The sequence below is a fragment of the Pristiophorus japonicus genome, chromosome 5, assembly GCF_044704955.1.
Source record: "Pristiophorus japonicus isolate sPriJap1 chromosome 5, sPriJap1.hap1, whole genome shotgun sequence".
Taxonomy (NCBI): Eukaryota; Metazoa; Chordata; class Chondrichthyes; family Pristiophoridae; genus Pristiophorus; species Pristiophorus japonicus.
In genome coordinates, this window is record NC_091981.1 from 46,444,451 (window position 1) to 46,469,430 (window position 24,980).

At 43.3% G+C, this 24,980-nt stretch overlaps 1 protein-coding gene across 2 annotated transcripts in view; it reads left to right on the forward strand.

Annotated features, from left to right (window-relative positions):
• The window catches only part of stt3b (STT3 oligosaccharyltransferase complex catalytic subunit B), a 142,863-nt gene that overhangs the window by 94,892 nt on the left and 22,991 nt on the right, over positions 1-24,980 (forward strand). For both annotated transcript variants that reach the window (XM_070880584.1, XM_070880583.1), the window contains exons 4-5: positions 471-536; positions 7,106-7,205. In XM_070880584.1, the coding sequence (XP_070736685.1) occupies positions 471-536; positions 7,106-7,205 (166 nt within the window). The remainder of the gene's footprint in view (positions 1-470; positions 537-7,105; positions 7,206-24,980) is intronic.

A 24,980-nucleotide genomic window follows, 5' to 3' on the forward strand; every position in this document is an offset into this window, starting at 1 on the left:
CCCAGCACCTCCAAAGGCTTAAATTTGCAGGTAACTTTTCCCCCTTCACACCCCCCTCCTTCACCACCCACTGCATCAAATAGAAATGCTGTATTCTTCACAGACACATGCAAGGATAAGGCCGTTGTAACACCTTGTAACAGGTAGCTATATTTTGCATAATAGCCTTATGTTGTTTGTTTTAGGGACTAGTTACATTTTTTTCCAGTGACTCACATCTTTTCAGATACTGCGTATTTTTTTTTAAATGTTGCACTAACTGGTTTGTCATATTAATTATATTTGTCTTTGGATCATTTAATCCGTCAAAGACTGTAGCAGTTTTAAAACAAAAATAAAAATGTATTTAGTTGATGGGTTTGCTGCCTTCTAATGTTGAAAAGTGCAGCAAGTATAAAATCTGTGATAAAGCTTAATTTATAGTTGACACTGCTATTTTAAAATTACAACTTGTGCATTGTTCATTTCAGGTCAAATCTGTGAAAACTGGCTCTGTTTTCTGGACGATATGTTGCTGCTTGTCCTACTTTTACATGGTAAGGCAGATTTGATCCTGTTCCGTTATTAAATAAGAGTTCAGTCAACTAAAAATAATTTGATGGATTGTGCTTCTATTGATTGTATGGATGAAGCCTTACTAGTGTTCAGTGTACATCATGCTTTGCCCTCTTCCCAGAACACTTGTTGCAAAAAATTTATTTGTAGAGATTCAAGGGTGAGACAGCAAAATGATTGTGTAGCTATATCACAAATCTCTGTCGAGTCCTAATCCCAAACCTGACTCACATTCACTATCTGTCTTCTGGTAGGTTGACAGTATGCCAGCAATAGCCAAATTACAGAAAATGTACGGTTGATGCACCACACAAAATAAGTATTTTGATTTTATAGCTGTACCTGATCCAACCCGATGAATACATCTGGAAGATGAATTTCAAAATTAGGTTTAAACCTGGTGACCTCAAAGAAGGCGTATTGCAGTTCTGTTGTGTGAACGTGCCCACTTTCTGTTATACCGATGGACAGCATTGACCTGGAGAACTACAGGCACTTGTATCAGGCACATATGTCACTTGTATCAGGCACATATGGCTGAACAAAATTTCATAAACAAAAGCAACTGAGGAGTGCAGCTGATGCACACCGTCTCCGTTTTAGCGTTGTACTTGTGAAGACAATTGTAAGCATTTATTCATGTTTTTTAATCTTTTCCAAAATTGCTTTGCTGATTCAAACCCAAAAGTTTTCTTATGGCCAAAATTATGCCTTTAGTTTTTAACCAAAAAAGCGCACAAACCAGACAGAGCCACGCATTATACCTGGTTAATCTGCGGTGGAGTATTTATAGCTTTAGTCTTGAGTCATGGGAATTCACTTTTTTCATGCAATATTGCATGGATGATCTTGTGCGGCTCCAGGAAGAAGTGAATTTCAAAATTCAGAAGGCCCATTCATTAATCAATCTCACCTGCAAAGTTGGTCAGCCTGGGAATGGCATTGATCAGTAACTCATCAGATCATAGAAACATAGAAAATAGGTGCAGAAGTAGGCCATTTGGCTCTTCGAGCCTGCACCACTATTCAATATGATCATGGCTGATCATTTTTGCAACTTTAGTACCCCATTCCTGCTTTCTCTCCATACCCCTTGATCCCTTTAGCAGTAAGGGCCACATCTAACTCCCTTCTGAATATATCTAACGAACTGGCCTCAACAATTTTCTGTGGTAGAGAATTCCACAGTTTCACAATTCTGAGTGAAGAAGTTTCTCCTCATCTCGGTCCTAAATGGCTTATCCCTTATCCTTAGACTGTGACCCCTGGTTCTGGACTTCCCCAACATTGGGAATATTCGTCCTGCATTTAACCTGTCCAATCCCGTCAGCATTTTATATGTTTCTATGAGATCCCCTCTCATTCTTCTAAATTCCAGTGAATGTAAGCCTAGTCGATCCAGTCTTTCTTCATATGTCAGTCCTGCCATCCCAGGAATCAGTCTGGTGAACCTTCGCTGCACTCCCTCAATAGCAAGAATGTCCTTCCTCAGATTAGGAGACCAAAACTGTACACAATATTTAAGGTGTGGCCTCACCAAGGCCCTGTACAACTACAGTAAGACCTCCCTGCTCCTATACTCAAATCCTCTCGCTATGAAGGCCAACATGCCATTTGCCGCCTTCACCGCCTGCTGTACCTGCATGCCAACTTTCAATGACTGATGTTCCATGATACCTAGGTCTTGCTGCCCCTCCCCATTTCCTAATCTGTCACCATTCAGATAATATTCTGCCTTCCTGTTTTTGCCACCAAAGTGGATAACCTCACATTTATCTGCATTATACTGCATCTTCCATGCATTTACCCACTCACCTAACCTGTCCAAATCACTTTGCAGCCTCTTAGCATCCTCCTCACAGCTCACACTGCCACCCAGCTTAGTGTCATCTGCAAACTTGGAGATATTGCATTCAATTCCTTTGTCTAAATCATTAATGTATATTGTAAATAGCTGGGCTCCCAGCACTGAACCTTGCGGTACCCCACTAGTCACTGCCTGCCATTCTATTCCTACTCTTCGCTTCTCTATCCATGTCAATACATTACCCCCAATACCATGTGCTTTAATTTTGCACACTAATCTCTTATGTGGGACCTTGTCAAAAGCCTTTTGAAAGTCCAAATACACCACATCCACTGGTTCTCCCTTGTCCATTCTGCTAATTACATCCTAAAAAAAATTCGAGAAGATTTCCCAAGCATGATTTCCCATGCTGACTTGGACCGATCCTGTCACTGCTTTCCAAATGCGCTGCTATTTCATCCTTAATAATTGATTCCAACATTTTCCCCACTACCAATGTCAGGCTAACCAGCCTATAATTCACTGTTTTCTCTCTCCCTTTTTTAAAAAGTGGTGTTACATTAGCTACCCTCCAGTCCATAGGAACTGATCTAGAGTCTATAGAATGTTGGAAAATGACCACCAATGCATCCACTATTTCAAGGGCCACTTCCTTAAGTACTCTGGGATGCAGACTATCAGGCCCTGGGGATTTATCGGCCTTCAATCCCACCAGTTTCCTGAACAAAATTTCCTGACTAATAAGGATTTCTTTGTTCCTCCTACTCGCTAGACCCTTGGTCCCCTAGTATTTCCGGAAGATTATTTGTGTCTTCCTTAGTGAAGACAGAATCAAAGTATTTGTTCAATTGGTCTTTGTTCCCCATTATAAATTCATCTGATTCTGATTGCAAGGAACCTACATTTGTCTTCACTAATCTTTTTCTCTTCAGATATCTATAGAAGCTTTTGCAGTCAATTTTTATGTTCCCTACACGCTTACACATACTCTATTTTCCCCCTCCTAATTAAACCCTTTGTCCTCCTCTGCTGAATTCTAAATTTCTCCCAGTCCTCAAGTTTGCTGCTTTTTCTGGCCAATTTTATATGCCTCTTCCTTGGATTTAACACTCCCTAATTTCCCTTGTTAGCCATGGTTGAGCCAGCTTCCCTGTTTTATTTTACGCCAGACAGGGATGTACAATTGTTGAAGTTCATCCATGTGATCTTTAAATGTTTGCCATTGCCTATCCACCGTCAACCCTTTAAGTACCATTCGCCAGCCTATCCTAGCCAATTCACGTCTCATACCATCGAAGTTATGTTTCTTTAATTTCAGGACCCTAGTCTCTGAATTAACTGTGTCACTCTCCATCTTAAATAATTATTCTACCATATTATGGTCACTCTTCCCCAAGGGGCCTCGCACAACAAGATTGCTAATTAATCTCCTCTCGTTACTCAACACCCAGTCTAGGATGGCCAGTTTTCTAGTTGGTTCCTCAACGTATTGGTCCAGAAAACCATCCCTTATACACTCCAGGAAATAAGAACATAACATAAGAATTAGGAACAGGAGTAGGCCATCTAGCCCCTCGAGCCTGCTCCGCCATTCAATAAGATCATGGCTGATCTGGTCGTGGACTCCGCTCCACTTACCCGCCCTCTCCCCGTAACCCTTAATTCCCTTATTGCTTAAAAATCTATCTATCTTTGACTTGAAAACATTCAATGAGCTAGCCTCAACTGCTTCCTTGGGCAGAGAATTCCACAGATTCACAACCCTCTGGGAGAAGAAATTCTTTCGCAACTCGGTTTTAAATTGGCTCCTCCGTATTTTGAGGCTGTGCCCCCTAGTTCTAGACTCCCCTACCAGTGGAAACAACCTCTCTGCCTCTATCTTGTCTATCCCTTTCATTATTTTAAATGTTTCTATAAGATCACCCCTCATCCTTCTGAACTCCAACGAGTAAAGACCCAGTCTACTCAATCTATCATCATAAGGTAACCCCCTCATTTCTGGAATCAGCCTAGTGAATCGTCTCTCTACTCCTTCCAAAGCTAGTATATCCTTCCTTAAGTAAGGTGACCAAAACTGCACGCAGTACTCCAGGTGCGGCCTTACCAATACCTTATACAGTTGCAGCAAGACCTCCCTGCTTTTGTACTGCATCCCTCTTGCAATGAAAACCAAAATTCCATTCGCCTTCCTGATTACCTGCTGCACCTGCAAACTAACCTTTTGGGATTGTTCACAGATAAACTCAAAAAGAGTTTCATGCACAAGAACCCCCAGATCCCTCTGCACCACAGCATGTTGTAATTTCTCCCCATTCAAATAAATCCTCTTCCACTTGCTATCAGTTTGGTTCGCCCAATCTATATGCAAATTAAAGTCACCCATGATAATTGCTGTATCTTTATTCCACGCATCCCTAATTTCCTGTTTGATGCCATCCCCAACCTCACTACTACTGTTTGGTGGTCTGTACACAACTCCCACTAGTGTTTTCTGCCCTTTGGTGTTCCGCAGCTCTACCCGTACAGATTGCACATCATCCAAGCTAATGTCCTTGCTTACTATTGCGTTAATCTCCTCTTTAACCAGCATCGCTACCCACCTTCATTTCCTTTCTGTCTATCGTTTTTGAATATTGAATACCCCTGGATGTTGAGTTCCCAGCCTTGGTCACCCTGGAGTCATGTCTCCGTAATCCCAATTACATCATATCCGTTAACAGCTATCTGTGCAGTTAATTCATCCACCTTATTACAAATGCTCCTCGCATTGAGACACAGAGCCTTCAGGCTTGTTTTGTTTTTTAAACATTCTCTGTCCTTTTAGAATTATGCTGTAATATGGGCACTTTTTGATCTTTGCCTTTGATTTCTCTGCCCTCCACTTTCCTCCTTTCTGCCTTTTGCTTCTGCCCTCATTTTACTTCCCTCTGTCTCCCTGCATAGATTCCCATCCCCCTGCCACATTAGTTTAAACCCTCCCCAACAGCACGAGCAAACACTCCTCCTAGGACATTGGTTCCAGTCCTGCCCAGTGCAGACCGTCCGGTTTGTACTGGTCCCACCTCCCCAAGAATCGGTTCCAATGTCCCAGGAATTTGAATACCTCCCTCTTGCACCATTCCTCAAGCCACGTATTCATCTTAACTATCCTGCTATTTCTACTCTGACTAGCATGTGGCACTGTTAGCAATCCTGAGATTACTAACTTTTGAGGTCCTACTTTTTAATTTAACTCCTAGCTCCCTAAATTCAGCCTGTAGGACCTCATCCCGTTTTTTTACCTATATCGGTTCCTAAATGCACCACGACAACTGGTCGTTCACCCTCCCCTCCAGAATGCCCTGCAGCCGTTCCGAGACATCCTTGACCCTTGCACCAGGGAGGCAACATACTATCCTGGAGTCTCGATTGCGGCCCCAGAAGCGCCTATCTTATTCCCCTTGCAATAGAATCCCCTACCACTTTCGCTCTCCCACTCTTTTTACTGCCCTCCTGTATAGCAGAGCCACCCATGGTGCTATGAACTTGGCTGCTGCTGCCTTTCTCTGATGAGTCATCTCCCCCAACAGTACCCAAAACGGTATATCTGTTTTGGAGGGAGATGACCGCAGGGGACCCCTGCACTACCTTCCTTCCACTGCTCTGCCTGATGGTCACCCATTCCCTATCTGCCTGTGCAACCTTTACCTGCGGTGTGACCAACTCATTAAACGTGCTAGTCACGACATGCTCAGCATCACGGATGCTCCAGAGTGAATCCATGCGCAGCTCCAGTGCCGCAATGCAGTCTCTCAGGAGCTGAAGCTAGACACACTTCCTGCACCCACAATAAGCGTCCCTGACTTCTCTCATAGCACAGGAGGAGCATGACGTGGGTCTGGTCTCTCCTGCCATGACTTAACCCTTAAATTAACTTAATTTGACAACAATGCCAAAGGTTACCAACTGATAAAAGAAAAAGAAAACTCAAAAGATTAAATACTCACCAATCCACCAGCCAATCACTTACCCGCTTGGCTGTGACGTCACACTTCGATTTCTTATTACTTCTTTGTTTACTCTTGTCCCTACACTAGCTAGCTGCTCCCGACTGCTCCTTCGACTGCCCAAACTCCTGGTCTTTTATAGGCCTTGATCCTCGAATTCCTGCTGCTTCCGACTGCTGCTCCGAATGCCCGAACTCCTGGCCTTTTATAGGCCATGATCCTCGACCTCCCATTGCTCCCGACTGCCCGAATTCCTGGCCTTTTATAGGCCTCAATCCTCTACCTCCCGCTGCTCCCGACTCATCCGTCTAATGAGATTATGAGTGCCACCTTGCTTCTGATTTGAGTAATAAATGTAGTAATGCCACATTGTCCCAACTTAAAATGTAAATACCCAGCTACAAATGTATTGTTTACACAGTCCAACAGTGAGTGATGTGAATGTCTCAGGAGGTGGGTTGTCAATTCTTTACCCAAATCCTTTTGCTAAACTTGAGGGCTTCACCTACCAGCCAGTTGGAGAGATGATAAAACACATCCCCAACCCTGCAAGATGAATTCAAGTGACAAAAAGCCAATGCTGAAACTATTAAATGACCAGACACAGCCATGTATTATACTGGTTAATCTGCTGTGAAGTATTTATGGCTTCAGTACTGGTCTTGAGTCATGGGAATTGACTTTTTTCATACAATATAGCTTTACTTGTGTTTCACGTCCACTTTTAGTTTGATTTATCTTTGCACATTGATTTCAGGTATCCGCATGGGGTGGCTACGTGTTCATCATCAACCTTATCCCACTACATGTGTTTGTATTGCTACTGATGCAGAGATTCAGCAAAAGGGTCTATATAGGTCAGTAAACTCTCTACAATTTCACACATACTTGCACCTCAGGTTAAGTCTTGGTGCAGTCGGATTAGACGTATACATAATCATACTTTATTGGCACCAGTTGATCTCTTGTGGCGATACTCGTGATAGTCTGGGGTCTGAAGCACAGTTGTGATATTTAGCATGGCCGTCTCATTCCAAGCTGGGGACTAAGCTAATCGGAGTACAATAGTTTAAAGTTAAAACCACTAGACCTCAAACTCAACAACAACATTTGTATTCATATAGCGCCTTTAACGCAGTAAAACGTCCCAATGCGCTTCACAGGAGCACTGTAATACAAAATTTGACACTGAGTCACGCGATATTAGGGCAGCTGACCAAAAGGTTGGTCAAAGAGGTAGGTTTTAGGATCCTAAAGAAGAAAGAGAAGCGGAAAGAAAGAAAGACTTGCATTTATATAGCGCATTTCGCAACCACTGGACATCCCAAAGCCCTTCACAGCCAATGAAATACTTTTGAAGTCTAGTCACCATTGTAATGTAGGAAAAACGGCAGCCAAATTGCGCACAGCAAGCTCCTACAAACAGCAATGTGATAATGACCAGATAATCTGTTTTTGTGATGTTTATTGAGGGATAAATATTGGCCAGCACACATCCCTGCTCTTCAAAATAGTGCCATGGAATCTTTTACGTCCACCTGAGAGAACAGACGGGATCTCGGTTTAACGACTCATCCTAAAGACAGTGCAGCACTCCCTCAGTGCTGCATTGAAGGATCATCCTAGAACTTTTGCTTCAGTCTTTGAAGTGGGACTTGAACCCACAACCTTCTGACTCAGGAGAGGGTGCTTACCAACTAAGCCATGGCTGACACGCTTCAGAGTTTTAGGAAGGGAATTCAAGAGCTTGGTGCCTTGGCAGCTGAAGGTACTGCCACCAATGGTTCAGCGATTAAAATCAGGGATGCTCAAGAGGCCAGAATTTGTTGCACAGATATCTCGGGGGTAGGGGGGGAAAGGTTGTAGGCCTGGAGGAGATTAGAGATAGGGAGGGGCGAGGGCATGGAAGGATTTGGAAACGAGGATGAGAATTTTAAAATTGAGGCATTACTTAACCTGGAGCCCTTGTAGGTCAGCGAGCACAGGGATGATGGGTGAACAGGACTTGGTGCGAGTTAGGAAATGGACAGCAGAGTTTTGGATGACCTCAACTTTACGGAACTTGGAGCTGTTGTAGTTTGCCTTCAGGTACCTATTAACTTTAAAACAAATTTGTCTAACTTGAGTTTATTCAATGTACCCAGATTGCGTCAAGAGCACCCAAGCAGGACTGACCAAGCACCTAAGCAGTTAGTAGAGTAACTACTGTCTGTTAGCAGGCTAAACACTGCCTACTAGTCTGCGTTACTATAGGGCTTACCTGTTCAATAGCACTGGGGCACAGTAAATTGGGATGGCAGCGGTTTTGAGAAAAATTTCTCCGATTATGATTCCCAACCAGAAAGCTATATTGTGCAGTTAAATTTTTTGTTTGTCAAATCACAAAATCCAAATGCATCTTTACAGCACCAGAATTTGTTTTATGATGATTGGAAGTCTTGGCGTGCTCTATAAATAGCAATTCTTGCCTGTTTGAAATTCCCCTCCCTTCAGTTTGAGTGGAAGGTGGCAGCCTTAAGCTATATTCTGGGAGTTGTACTGCACCAGAGTGACATGCAAAGAGTGACTCTTGCATTCTTGATGTTGTAGTCCATGCAATGCTAATCCTTTAGGCAAAATTGCAAGCCCCAGGAACAAGTGGCAGTCAGTGCAGTATAGGGAGATTTCAAAATACATCTCTGTGGGCATCTTATATTGTCTATTATATTTGAAATGCTATTTTCACTACTATATAAGGTTGCTGTAAGATGGCAGTTGAAAACACTTTTCAGAAATGTTCCGAGCACTTCCCCTTTTGCTATTTATTGGTGACTTTTTGTGCTGTTTACTAGTGGCTTATTTGCTAATTCTTCATTAGTGCCTTTCCAACTGGTTTTGTAGTATTTGAGCCAATAGGTGTCATTCAGTTGACTGCTTTGTTGCTTTTTTGTGAATATGGTATTTGGCCCAATTAAGTGGGAGTTTAACACACATTTTGCATGTGATATTTTGAACTGAGATGGACATTATCTCATGCTGTGTGGATGTGTATTGAAAACAAAACTCAACTACATAGATGGTTGGGCATTGTTGTGCATATGGGGGAACTAAACAACTTGATGTATTTTTTTAGTAGTACACAGAATTTACTTTGGCCTTTCAGTAAATATTTTTATTCATAATTTTGCCTTGGATAGTTATATATTAAAAATATCTTCTGCTTGCTGCTAAAAACTGCCACCCCACAGTGAGATTTTGGTTTTATTATTTGGTTTTGACTTGTCATTGTTGCTGGTTTTTGATGTCCTCAAATAATCGGGTGACCTGGGAAAGGAGCCAATCCCTTCAGAAAATAATCTGGATAAGACTAGTAAAATGCTCTCTTCCCACACCAGCCTATTTGCCTGTGAATGATCATTTGGAATCTGCAGGCTGAGTGACATTATTCTATAAATCTAGCTAATGCCCATAAGCTGGTGAGTTTCTAAATGTCTTTCTAGCCAACCCTGCTGCATCACTAGTCGACATTTTAAGTCTTATTTCCAGGAGAAATTGCTGTCCGTCTGATTTGCCAGAAGATGGCATTGCAAACTGTGTGTGTGTGCATGACATTCAGATGATGCATTAGATACAAATGTTCACATTTTTTTATATAAAGACTTTCATTAATCTTCAAATTCCCATGTAGTGAGTTCAAAGTGTGTCCAAAAATAAATGTGCAAAATTAATGAATTCAGTGGATAACATTTCAAAAACCATTTGCCCGGGTTATAATGAATATTTTAATCTGAAATTAAGTAAACACGCCTGCTATTGAAAAAATGGCTTTAGCGGCTGAGTAGGAGGGAGTTACAGACAATAATACCATTGAGAGGATGACCTACATTTTGTGCAGCTTGAGCAATGCATATGTATTTTTTTATTCATTGGATGTGGGCGTTGCTGGCAAGGCCAGCATTTATTGCCCAACCCTAATTGCCCTTGAGAAGGTGATGGTGAGTCACCTTTTACAACTAAGTGGCTTGCTAGGCCATTTCAGAAGGAAGTTAAGGGCCAAGCATTGCTGTGGGTCTGGAGTCACATATAGGCCACACTGGGTAAGGATGGCAGATTTCCTTCCCTGAAGGACATTAGTGAGGGTTTTTAACAACAATCCGGTCGTGCCATGGTCACCACTTCTTTTAATTCGCTGAATTTAAATTCCCCACCTGCTATAGTGGGATTTGAACGCATGCCTCCGGATTACTAGTCCAGTAATAGAACCATTATTCTACCGTACCCCTCTATACAGTAGATAAGATATATGCCGCACAGCAACTACTTTGAATATAAATACCTCATTCCTTAAGATGTTCAAATATGGTTAAAATTTGGTGTACTGGATGTATCCTGTCCTTAGCAAACTTGGGCATTAAATTATTTCGAGAAATATATGCAATAATTTTTTTATGGCGATTGAGTTATTAACCTCTTAATTTTTAATATTATAGTTGGACAAAATATTAATGGCAGAAAATTGAGCTTTATAAAGGCTGAGTTGGAACTCCAGATTTTACAGTACTTGCCTGCAGTTTCTCAGATGACCTCCTCTGAAGTCATTGGTTGATATAACCATGTAATTGTGTACACACAGGATGTTCTATTTCTCTCCCACTTGATTTGAACCAAAACCTGATGAAATGTCAATTCAAACCACATGATGAAATATAATTTTTATTATTAACAGTTGGATACCACCACTGAGAAGGAAACAAACTTGCCGAATAAAATGCTTACACCCCCACTACCTTAACTGCTACAACTCTATTGGTGTGGACTAATTAAAGGCTGGAGCATGTAAACTGCCCAACTTTGCTCTGACACTTTGCTCCCTGCCCCCCCCCCCCGGCTTGATATTACAGTCTTGTAGCACACTCTGGTCTGTATGTGATCTTGCAATAATCATTACCATATGTTCTGAATCTACGTTAATATAGATATAGATGTTAAAACAATGGTCTTTTACATAAAGTATATTCTGGAGCATTTTTCTTTCTTGAAAGATTTTATGCCTGACTTCAGGATAAGGTTAAAGGATAAATATTTTGGATTTTTAAGTATATTTTCTTCTCCGTCCTTATGGATCTTTCTTGCTCCTCCCTTTTGGCCAATGACTTGGAGGTGTTTAAGAATAACTATCCAGTTTTTTCTTGATGGTTTCTAGCAGGCCGCAGCTGAGGTTGGGAACTCGTGAAAGGGATGTAGCATTTAACCTGCATGCTGACATCCTGTGTTATTGCACATTAATGCTGAAATGAGCACATTATGCTGCTGGTATGTTTTGGGTGTTCCAGGTGTGAGCCGTCCGACTACTTCGTCGTCTCTGCCTATAATTTATGGATCTTGCACTTTTGTTGCTAACAAAATGCACAATCTGCTTCCTGACCTCTGCCATCACCATTATTGGCCTGTGTATGATAAGCCACAAGAACGTCAGCACCATCTGGTATTTATTTTTTCCCACCGGAATTGCTGCTAGCGCCATCAGGCACCACCTTCTTGGGGTAACATAGATCAGCAGAGTGGAGGTAATTGAATCTCTATTCTCCTGCTCCATGTGTCATGTTTTCATTGTGCAATGCCACTGTTACCATCCCACCTCTCAAGAATTGTGTGGAACAAAGTGGATGTCAGACTATCGATACTGTTTGAAATCACTTTCACTGGTTTGCATAAAATCAAAATCAATACTGGACATTGCAGTTTTGAGGAGAAGGGCCTGTGAAATCATCTGGAGTGTGGGCAAAGTACAGGGCTCAGACTTACTAAAAGCTTGTTTAGAGAACCATTTGCCACAATTCTTGTGCTGTGCAAGTAAGGAAATTATTTTCTTTACTAGCTGGAGGAAATTGACTCATTAACATGTAAGACTTGTTTTACGAGTTCCCTGAAGGAGACCACGGTTGCCCTCGAGTCTGTTTAACCCAGTAACAGCAAATTTAGCTTGTTGGATGGTACTGGAAATTATATGTGAAACAAGAATGAAAAATCTGGAAGTCTGCCAGTGTAATGTTTTTTTTCAATGAAAGCTGCCCGACTCTCCAGATCTTTAATCCAGTACGATTGAGTTTGAGGGTGCCCAGGACATTTCGCTTGTCCCAAAGTTATGTGTGCTTGAAGTAAAAAGGTTTCAAAGTAACTTTATTTGAGTGTTTGGCCAAAAAGTTATCTTTCGCATAAATGACTTGCAGTCCATCAACATGTTTCATATGTTACTGAAACAAGTCGTATGATCCAACAGAAGTTGGCCTTGTGTATCTGCATTTCTACTGCTCCCTATTTCTCTGCCCTCAGCACTGCACTGGAATGTCAGCCTAGATTTTTTTTTTTGTGCTCAAGTCCCTGAAGTGGGACTTGAACCCACAACTTTCTGACTCCAAGGCAAGGTGCTGGATATTGAGCCACGGCTGACACATTAATCTCAGTGTGCATGATTCTCTAATAGAGAGGATGAGCTAGTAACCTGCCAAATAGCCTCTTGCTGCTAGTATGTGGGAAATCAGTGATCCAGAATTTACGGTGGAATCATTCGCTGTTATTACTCTTTGAAACTAACCACAACTTCAGGATTTAGTGCATGCACATCCTAACATGGAAATCCTGAAGTTGCGGTCAGTCATTCACTGCACCGACACTGGCTGCGCTCTGCTTCTGCCCCGCCCCCCTCCCCCAATAGCAAGAAATCAGTATAATTGGGGAAATCCATGACCTGACAAGCTTCGCCTTTTCCGCAGTTATATCACTGTTAAATACCCCATTAAATGTTAGACTTTGTTGAATTAGATGCAACTGAGGTTTTAACAGCGTTTTGACTGTTAAACAAATGCTGTGGCCCTGAAAAACTAATTTTAACTTTGTGGTGTGTCAAATTTCTCCATTTTAATAAATGACATTTTTAAGAAACTTTATATGGAACCCAACTTTGTGCTTGTGATATTTCTCATACTGAGCTCTGAGGGCTGGAACTACATCGCTTTATGTGATTACATTATGTACAAATTGTAAAAGACCCAAGTAATAGAATTGAACTGTAGTAATTCATATAAATCATATAAATATAAAATAATATATTAAATATATAGTCAAATGCCATTAAGCACTTGCAACCATAAATAACACTTGAACTAAACATACCTTGTCTACACAAACTTCATGAATTAACACTTCACCCCAATATTGTTAGCTACAATAATGGAACATGCTTGATCGTATTATATTGAACATGGAACTTGTTCTAAACTGAGTTATTTAGGCTTCATTCTTGGGAAAGACACATTCTATATCCAATACATTACAACCAAATATTTGGTAAGTGTTCAGGTAAATGCTCCTTCCCAGCTTTCTCATGTTCCTAGCTTTCTCGTGTTCCTAGCTTTCTCATGTGCCCAACTGAATGGTTTAAATAAAGAGTCTCATGAACCAGAACTTCATCTTTATTCTCTACCAAGTACAGGCATATCTCAGGTTTAACAATTAACCCTGAGTCACAGTAAATTGTTCCCTGGAGACATTGAGGGGTGCCCAAATTTTCCTTCAAACTCAAGGGAGAATAATAATGTTGCTAGACCACTGTGCATATCTAAATTACTTGATCAGATTTATCTACAGATAAAATAATATATTAAAAAGGCATAACAATGTGCAATAACTTTTGAGTAGAACTGGAAACAGTCTTGGAAGGATTCATCATCATCGGTAGTCCCTCAAAATCGAGGAAGACTTGCTTCCACTTTAACAGTGAGTTCTCAGGTGACTGTACAGTCCAAAATGGGAATTACAGTCTCTGTCACAGGTGGGACAGAGTGGTTGAAGAAAGGGGTGAGTGAGGAGTCTGGTTTGCCGTACGCTCCTTCCACTGTCTGCACTTGATTTCTGCATGCTCTCGGTGACGAGACTCGAGGTTCTCAATGCTCTCCCGGATGCTCTTCCTCCACTTAGGTCTTGGGCAGGGATTCCAGGTGCCGGTGGGGATGTTGCATTTTATCAAGGAGGCTTTGAGGGTGTCCTTGAAACGTTTCCTCTGTCCACCCAGGCTAAATCCAAGGTCGTCCCATCCTCTGCCATCGAATTACAGTACGCGGACGATGCTTGCACATTCAGAGGTCGAACTCCAAGCCATCGTCAACATCTTCACCGAGGCGTACGAAAGCATGGGCCTTACACTAAACATCCATAAGACAAAGGACCTTCACCAGGTCCTACATATAAGGAGATATTTCACAACTCTCAAGAAAAATATATTCCAGTGGGGAGGAAAGGATGGAAGAGAAAAGATAGCCACCCGTGGCTAACTAAAGAAGTAAAGGACGGTATCCAAATTTTTAAAAAGGCATACAAAGTGGCCAAAACTAGTGGGAGGACAGAAGACTGGGAAGCTTTTAAAAGCCAGCAAAGAATGACAAAAAAAATGATTAAGAAAGGGAAGCTAGACTATGAAAGTAAACTATCTCAAAATATAAAAACAGATAGCAAAAGTTTCTATAGGTATATAAAAAGGAAAAGAGTGGCTAAAGTAAATGTTGGTCCCTTAGAGGACGAGACCGGGGAATTAGTAATGGGGAACATGGAGATGGCAGAAACTCTGAACAAATATTTTGTATCTGTCTTTACGGTAGAGGTCACTAACAATATCCCAACAGTGGATAGTCAAGGGGCTATGGGGGGTGGGTGGGGGGGGAGAGGAACTTATCAATCACAATCACTAAGAAGGCAGTACTCAGTAAGATAATGGGACTAAAGGTGGATAAATCCCCTGAGAAGTAGCAGCAGTGATAGTGGATGCACTGGTTGTAATTTATCAAAATTCCCTGGATTCTGGGGAGGTCCCAGCAGATTGCAAAACTGCAAATGTAATGCCCCTATTTTTTTTTTTTAAAAAGGAGGCAGACAAAAAGACCATATAGACCAGTTAGTCTAACATCTGTGGTTGGGAAATTGTTGGAGTCCATTATTAAAGAAGCAGTTGCAGGACATTTGGAAAAGCATAATTCGGTCGGGCAAAGTCAGCATGGATTTATGAAGGGGAAGTCATGTTTGACAAATTTGCTGGAGTTCTTTGAGGATGTAATGAACAGGGTGGATAAAGGGGAACCAGTGGATGTGGTGTATTTGGACTTCCAGAAGGCATTTGAAAAGGTGCCACATAAAAGGTTACTGCACAAGATAAAAGGTCACGGGGTTGGGGGTAATATATTATCATGGATAGAGGATTAGCTAACTAACAGAAAACAGAGTCGGGATAAATGGTTCATTCTCGGGTTGGCAATCAGTAATAAGTGGGTGCCGCAGGGATCAGTGCTGGGGCTCCAACTATTTACAATCTATATTAACGACTTGGAAGAAGGGACAGAGTGTAACGTAGCCAAGTTTGCTGACGATACAAAGCTGGGAGGAAAAGCAATGTGTGAGGAGGACACACAATCTGCAAAAGGACATAGACCGGCTAAGTGAGTGGGCAAAAATTTGGCAGGTGGAGTATAATGTTGGAAAGTGTGAGGTCACGCACTTTGGCAGAAAAAAAATCAAAGAGCAAGTTATTATTTAAATGGAGAAAAATTGCAAAGTGCTGCAGTACAGAGAGACCTGGGGGTACTTGTGCATGAAACACAGAAGGTTAATATGCATGTACAACAAGTGATCAGGAAGGCCAATGGAATCTTGGCATTTATTGTAAAGGGGATGGAGTATAAAAGCAGGGAAGTCTTGGGACAGTTATACAGTATATTGGTGAGGCCGCACCTGGGATACTGCGAACAGTTTTGGTTTCCGTATTTACGAAAGGATATACTTGCTTTGGAGGCAGTTCAGAGAAGGTTCACTTGGTTGATTCTGGAGATGAGGGGGTTGACTTATGAGGAAAGGTTGAGTCGGTTGGGCCTCTACTCATTGTAATTCAGAAAATTGAGTGGTGATCTTATCGAAACATATAAGATTATGAGGGGCCTTGGCAAGGTGGATTCAGAGAAAATGCTTCCACTGATGGGGCGAGACTAGAACTAGGGGGGATAATCTTGGAATAAGGAGCAGGCCATTTAAAACTGAGATGAGAAATGTATTTTCTCAGAGGGTTGTGGATCTGTGTAATTCGCTGCCTCAGAGCTGTAGAAACTGGGACATTGAATAAATTTAAGACAGATCGACAGTTTCTTAACTGATAAGGGAATGCTAGGTTATGGGGAGCGGGCAGGAAAGTGGACCCGAGTCCATGATCTGATCAGCCAAGATCGTATTAAATAGCAGAGCTAGCTCGAGGGGCTGAATGGCCTACTACTCCTATTTTTTATGTTCTGACCCCGCCAGTCATCAAAATCCACGGCACGGCCTTGGACAACGTGGACCATTTTCCATACTTCAGGAGCCGACTTATTTCGATAAATGACACGAGGTATTTCTTCACTGAGCCCTGTTGGTTCATGGCATGTATTAGTGGCAAAGTGAATAGAGCACTCAAGTGTATGAGCGAGCTCCTGAATTATAACGGTGTTCTTTCTTGTGAAGCACAACTGTTTAGCATGATCCATTTTCATTAAATTAGTTGTCAAAGTAACTGGCACTTTACAGTGTAATAGTGAAAGAAAGGATGAACTTGCATTTATATCTCATCTTTCAAATCCTCAGGATGTGCCAAAGTATTTCACAGTCAATGTAGTACTTCTGAAGTGCAGTCACTGTTACAGGCAAACACATCAGTTAATTTGCATACAGCAAGGTCCAACAAATAGCAAGGAGATAAATGGCGAGATAATATTTTGGTGGTATTGGTTGTGGAATAAATGTTGGCCAGAACACCACGTAAACTCCCCTGCTCTTTGAATAGTGTGATGGGATCTTCTACATCCACCTGAGAAGGGAGAGCTGTCCCACAAATTAGTCAAGCAACAGCCTCACATAGTCATACTCACAGGATCATACCTTTCAGCCAGCATTCCAGACTCCCCATCACCATCACTCACTGGGAGGACAGACACACCAGAGGTGGCGCCACAGTGGCATACAGTCGGGAGGGAGTCGTTAACATTGACTCTGGAGCCCATGTAGTCACGTGGCATCAGGTCAGACATGGGCAAGGAAACCTGCTGATTACCACCCTCCCTCAGCTGATGAATCAGTACACCTCCATGTTGAACACCACTTGGAAGATATGCTGAGGTACCAAGGGTGCAGAATGTACTCTGGATGGGGGACTTCAATGTCCATCCCAGGAGTGGCTCGGTAGTACCTTGACTGATCAAACTGGTCGAATCCTGAAGGACATAGTTTCCAAACTGGGCCTGCAACAGGTTGTGGGAGAACAAACACAAAGGAAAAACCTACTTGACCTAGTCTTCACCATCTGTCCATGACAGTATTGGTAGGCGTGACAGTCACACAGTTCCTATGGAGACACAGTGCCGGCCGTCTTCACACCGAGGACACCCTCCATCGTGTTGTGTGGCACTACCACCGTGCTAAGTGGGATAGATTCAGAACAGATCTAGCAGCTCAAAACTGGGCATATATGAGATGCTGTGAGCCATCAATGGCAGCAGAATTGTATTCCACCACAATCTGTAATCTCATGATCTGGCATATCTTCGCTCTGCCATTACCATCAAGCCAGGGGACACCAACCCTGGTTCAATGAGAATTGTAGAAGAGCATACCAGGAGCATTATCAAGCGTACCTAAAAATGAGGTGCCAACCTGGCAAATCTACAGCACATGATTACCTGCATGTTCGGCAGCATGCTATAGACAGAGCTAAGTGATCCCACAGCCAACAGATCTGATCAAAGTTCTGCAGTCCTGCCACATCCTATCGTGAATGGTGGTGGTCAAATAAGCAACTTAAAAAAAAAAAAATTTGTTCGTGGGTTGTGGGCGTCGCTTGCAAGGCCAGCACATATTGTCCATCCCTAATTGCCCTAAAGGAGGTGGTGGTGAGCCCCTTCTAGAACCGCTGCAGTCTGTGTGGTGAAGGTGCTCCCACAGTGTTGTTAGGGAGTTCCTGGATTTTGACCCAGTGACAATGAAGGGACGGCGATATACTTCCAAGTCAGGATTGTGTGTGATTTGGAGGTAGTGCTAATCCCATACATCTGCTGCCCTAGTTCTTCTAGGTGATAGAGTTTGCGGATTTGGGAGGTGCTGTTGAAGAAGCCTTGGAGAGTTGCTGCAGTGTATCTTGTAGATGGTACACACTGCAGCTATGGTACGCTGGTGGTGGAGGGAGTGAATGTTAAAAGTGGTGGATTGGGTGTCAATAAAGCGGGCTGCTTTGTCCTGGATAGTGGTGAGCTTCGAGTGTGTTGGTGCTGCACTCATCCAGGCAAGTGAATAGTATTCCATCACACTCCTGACTTGTGCCTTTCAGGTGGTAAAAGGCTTTGGGAAGCCGGGAGGTGAGTCACTTGCCACACAATACCCAGCCTCTGACCTTCTCTTGTAGCCACAGTGTTTATGTTGCTGGTCCAGTTAAGTTTCTGGTCAATGGTGAGCCCCATGATGATAGTGGAGGATTCGGCGATGGTAATGCCATTGAATGTCAAGGGACGGTGGTTAGACTCACGCTTGTTGGGGATAGTCATTGCCTGGCACTTGTGTGACACGAATGTTACTTGCCATTTATCAGCCCAAGCCTGAATGTCGTCCAGGTCTTGCTGCATGTGGGCATGAACTTTATTATCTGAGGAGTTACGAATGACACTGAACAGCAAACATCCCCACTTCTGATCTTATGATGGAGGGAAAGTCATTGATGAAGCAGCGGCCTGAGTCACTGCCCTGAGGAACTCCTGCAGCGATGTCCTGGGGTTGTGATGATTGTCCTCCAACCACCAGAACCATCTTCCTCTGCTAGGTATGATTGCAGCCAGTGGCGAGTTTTCCCCCAGGTTCCCATTGACTTCAATTGTACTAGGGCTCCTTGATGCCACAATCGGTCAAATGCTGCCTTGATGTCAAGGGCAGTCACACTCACCTCACCTCTGGAATTCAGCTCTTTTGTTCATGTTTGGACCAAGGCTGTAATGAGGGCTGATGCTGTAGTCCTGGCGGACCCCAAACTGGGCATCAGTGAGCAGGTAATCGGTGAGTAAGTGCTGCTTGATAACACTGTCGACGATACCTTCCATCACTTTGCTGATGATTGAGAGCAGACTGATGATGGCGGTAATTGGCTGGATTGGATTTGTCCTGCTTTTTGTGGACTGGACATACCTGGGCAGTTTTCCATATTGTCAATTAGATGCCAATGTAACAGCTGTACTAGATCAGCTTGGCTAGATGCACGGCTAGTTCTGGAGCACAAGTTTTCAGCACAATAGCCGGGATGTTAATGGGGCCCATAGCCTTTGCTGTATCCAATGCACTCAGCCGTTTCTTGCTAGCACATGGAGTGAATCGAATTACCTGAAGACTAGCTTCTGTGATGGTGGGGATCTCAGGAGGAGGCTGATATGGATCAATCATTCGGCACTACTGGCTGAAGATGGTTGCAAACGCTTCAGCCTTGTCTTTTGTACTTGCGCTCTGGGCTCCGCCATCATTAAAGATGGGAATATTCATGGAGCCGCCTCCCATTAATTGTTTAATGATCCACCACCATTCACGACCGAATGTGACCAGACTGCAGAGCTTTAATCTGATCTGTTGATTGTGGGATCGCTTAGCCCTGTTTTTTTAGCATGTACGTAGTCCTGCGTTGCAGCTTCCTCAGATTGGTATCTCATTTTTAGGTACGCCTGGTGCTGCTCCTGGCATGCTTTTCTCTACAATCCTCATTGAACGAGGGTTGGTCCCCTGGCTTGATGGTAATGGTAGAGTGAGGGATATGCCGGTTACAGAATAAAATACTGCTGTTGCTAATGGCCACAGCGCCACATGGATGCCCAGTTTTGAGCTGCTAAATCTGTTCTGAATTTATCCCATTTAGCACGATGGTAGTGCCACACAACACAGTCATTGAAGGTTGGCATGCAGGTACAGCAGGTGGTTAAGAAAGCAAATGGCATGTTGGCCTTCATAGCGAGGGGATTTGAGTACAGGGGCAGGGAGGTGTTGCTACAGTTGTACAGGGCCTTGGTGAGGCCACACCTGGAGTATTGTGTACAGTTTGGGTCTCCTAACCTGAGGAAGGACATTCTTGCTATTGAGGGAGTGCAACGAAGGTTCACCAGACTGATTCCCGGGATGGCGGGACTGACCTATCAAGAAAGACTGGATCAACTGGGCTTGTATTCACTGAAGTTCAGAAGAATGAGAGGGGACCTCATAGAAACATTTAAAATTCTGATGGGGTTAGACAGGTTAGATGCAGGAAGAATGTTCCCAATGTTGGGGAAGTCCAGAACCAGGGGACACAGTCTAAGGATAAGGGGTAAGCCATTTAGGACCGAGATGAGGAGGAATTTCTTCACCGAGAGTGGTGAACCTGTGGAATTCTCTACCACAGAAAGTTGTTGAGGCCAATTCACTAAATATATTCAAAAAGGAGTTAGATGAAGTCCTTACTAGTAGGGGGATCAAGGGGTATGGTGAGAAAGCAGGAATGGGGTACTGAAGTTGCATGTTCAGCCATGAACTCATTGAATGGCGGTGCCGTCTATAAGGGCCGAATTGCCTACTCCTTCACCTATTTTCTATGTTTCTAACACGATGGAGGGTGTCCTCAGTGTGAAGATGGGACTTCGTCTCCACGATGACTGCTACCACTGTTGTCATGGACAGATGCATCTGTGACAGGTTGATTGGTGAGGACGAGGTCGAGTAGGCTTTCCCCTTGTGTTGGTTCTCTCGTCACCCGTCGCAGGCTCAGTTTGGTAGCTATGTCCTTCAGAACTCGGTCAGTAGCGGTGTTACCAAGCCACTCTTGGTGATGGATATTGGGTTCCCCCACCCAGAGTACATTCTGTGCCCTTGCTACCCTCAGTGCTTCTTCCAGTTGGTGTTCAACATGGAGGAGTACTGATTCATCAACTGAGGAAGGGTAATAGGTGATTATCAGCCAGAGGTTTCCTTGCCCATGCTTGACCTGAAGCCATGAGAATTTATGGGGTCCAGAATCAATGTTGAGGACTCCCAGGGCCACTCCTTCCCGACTGTATACCACTCTGCTGCCATCCCTGGTGGGTCAGTTCTGCTGGTAGGACAGGACATATCCAGGGATGGCGGTGATGGAATTTGCGACATTGGCTGAAAGGTATGATTCCGTTAATATGACTGGCGGGCTGTTGCTTGACTAGTCTGTGGGATAGCTCTCCAATTTTGGCACAAGTCCCCAGATATTGGTGAGGACTTGCCATTGTTGTGTCTGTAGCCGAGGTCGATGCCAGGTAGTTCGTCCAGTTTTATTCTTACTGTTTTTCGTAGCAGCTTTTTACAACTAAGTGGCTTGCTCGGCCATTTCAGAGGGCAGTTAAAAGTCAACCACATTGCTGTGGGTCTGGAGTCACATATAGCCCAGACCAGGTAAGGACAACAGATTTCTGTCCCTGAAGGACATTAATGAACCAGATGGGTTTTTCCGATTGTTTCAAAGTCACCATTACTGATACTAGCTTTTTATTCCAGATTTATTTAATTAACTGTATTTAAAATCCCCAGCTGCTAAGGTGGGATTTGAACTCTTATCTCCGATCATTAGTCCAGGCCTCTGGATTATTAGTCCAGTGACGTAATCAGTATGTTACCGTTCCCAAAGGTTTTTTGTTTGTCATCTTGGAAAACCCATTTATGGTATTATGTTTAGAAATACGGATAGTTATAGTCCTAACAACCATATATTTTAACACTCGTTTTGAATGAAACATAGAAACATAGAAAATAGGTGCAGGAGTAGGCCATTCGGCCCTTCTAGCCTGCACCGCCATTCAATGAGTTCATGGCTGAACATGCAACTTCAGTACCCCATTCCTGCTTTCTCGCCATACCCCTTGATTCCCCTAGTAGTAAGGACTACATCTAACTCCTTTTTGAATATATTTAGTGAATTGGCCTCAACAACTTTCTGTGGTAGAGAATTCCACAGGTTCACCACTCTCTGAGTGAAGAAGTTTCTCCTCATCTCGGTCCTAAATGGCTTACCCTTTATCCTTAGACTGTGACCCGCGGTTCTAGACTTCCCCAACATTGGGAACATTCTTCCTGCATCTAACCTGTCTAAACCCGTCAGAATTTTAAACGTTTCTATGAGGTCCCCTCTCATTCTTCTGAACTTCAGTGAATACAAGCCCAGTTGATCCAGTCTTTCTTGATAGATCAGTCCCACCATCCCAGGAATCAGTCTGGTGAACCTTCGCTGCACTCCCCCAATAGCAAGAATGTCCTTCCTCAAGTTAGGAGACCAAAACTGTACACAATACTCCAGGTGTGGCCTCACCAAGGCCCTGTACAACTGTAGCAACACCTCCCTGCCCCTGTACTCAAATCCCCTCGCTATGAAGGCCAACATGCCATTTGCTTTCTTAACCGCCTGCTGTACCTGCATGCCAACCTTCAATGACTGATGTACCATGACACCCAGGTCTCGTTGCACCTTCCCTTTTCCTAATCTGTCACCATTCAGATAATAGTCTGTCTCTCTGTTTTTACCACCAAAGTGGATAACCTCACATTTATCCACATTATACTTCATCTGCCATGCATTTGCCCACTCACCTAACCTATCCAAGTCACTCTGCAGCCTCATAGCATCCTCCTCGCAGCTCACACTGCCACCCAACTTAGTGTCATCCGCAAATTTGGAGATACTACATTTAATCCCCTCGTCTAAATCATTAATGTACAGTGTAAACAGCTGGGGCCCCAGCACAGAACCTTGCGGTACCCCACTAGTCACTGCCTGCCATTCTGAAAAGTACCCATTTACTCCTACTCTTTGCTTCCTGTCTGACAACCAGTTCTCAATTCATGTCAGCACACTATCCCCAATCCCATGTGCTTTAACTTTGCACATTAATCTCTTGTGTGGGACCTTGTCGAAAGTCTTCTGAAAGTCCAAATATACCACATCAACTGGTTCTCCCTTGTCCACTCTACTGGAAACATCCTCAAAAAATTCCAGAAGATTTGTCAAGCATGATTTCCCTTTCACAAATCCATGCTGACTTGAACCTATCATGTCACCTTTTTCCAAATGCGCTGCTATGACATCCTTAATAATTGATTCCATCATTTTACCCACTACCGATGTCAGGCTGACCGGTCTATAATTCCCTGTTTTCTCTCTCCCTCCTTTTTTAAAAAGTGGGGTTACATTGGCTACCCTCCACTCCATAGGAACTGATTCAGAGTCAATGGAATGTTGGAAAATGACTGTCAATGCATCCGCGATTTCCAAGGCCATCTCCTTAAGTACTCTGGGATGCAGTCAATCAGGCCCTGGGGATTTATCGGCCTTCAATCCCATCAATTTCCCCAACACAATTTCCCGACTAATAAGGATTTCCCTCAGTTCCTCCTCCTTACTAGACCCTCTGACCCCTTTTATATCCGGAAGGTTGTTTGTGTCCTCCTTAGTGAATACCGAACCAAAGTACTTGTTCAATTGGTCTGCCATTTCTTTGTACCCCGTTATGACTTCCCCTGATTCTTCCCCTGACTGCAGGGGACCTATGTTTGTCTTTACGAACCTTTTTCTCTTTACATATCTATAGAAACTTTTGCAATCCGTCTTAATGTTCCCTGCTAGCTTCTTCTCGTACTCCATTTTCCCTGCCCAATCAAACCCTTTGTCCTCCTCTGCTGAGTTCTAAATTTCTCCCACTCCCTGGGTTTGCTGCTATTTCTGGCCAATTTGTATGCCACTTCCTTGGCTTTAATACTATCCCTGATTTCCCTTGATAGCCACGGTTGAGCCACCTTCCCTTTTTTATTTTTACGCCAGACAGGAATGTACAATTGTTGTAGTTCATCCATGCGGTCTCTAAATGTCTGCCATTGCCCATCCACAGTCAACCCGTTAAGTATCATTCGCCAATCTATCCTAGCCAATTCACGCCTCATACCTTCAAAGTTACCCTTCTTTAAGTTCTGGACCATGGTCTCTGAATTAACTGTTTCATTTTCCATCCTAATGCAGAATTCCACCATATTATGGTCACTCTTCCCCAAGGGGCCTCGCACAACGAGATTGCTAATTAATCCTCTCTCATTACACAACACCCAGTCTAAGATGGCCTCCCCCCTAGTTGGTTCCTCGACATATTGGTCTAGAAAACCATCCCTTATGCACTCCAGGAAATCCTCCTCCACCGTATTGCTTCCAGTTTGGTTAGCCCAATCTATGTGCATATTAAAGTCACCCATTATAACTGCTGCACCTTTATTGCATGCACCCCTAATTTCCTGTTTGATGCCCTTCCCCACATCACTACTACTGTTTAGAGGTCTGTGCACAACTCCCACTTATGTTTTTTGCCCTTTGGTGTTCTGCAGCTCTACCCATATAGATTCCACATCATCCAAGCTAATGTCCTTCCTAACTATTGCATTAATCTCCTCCTTAACCAGCAATGCTACCCCACCTCCTTTTCCTTTTATTCTATCCTTCCTGAATGTTGAATACCCCTGGATATTGAGTTCCCAGTCCTGATCATCCTGGAGCCACGTCTCTGTAATCCCAATCACATCATATT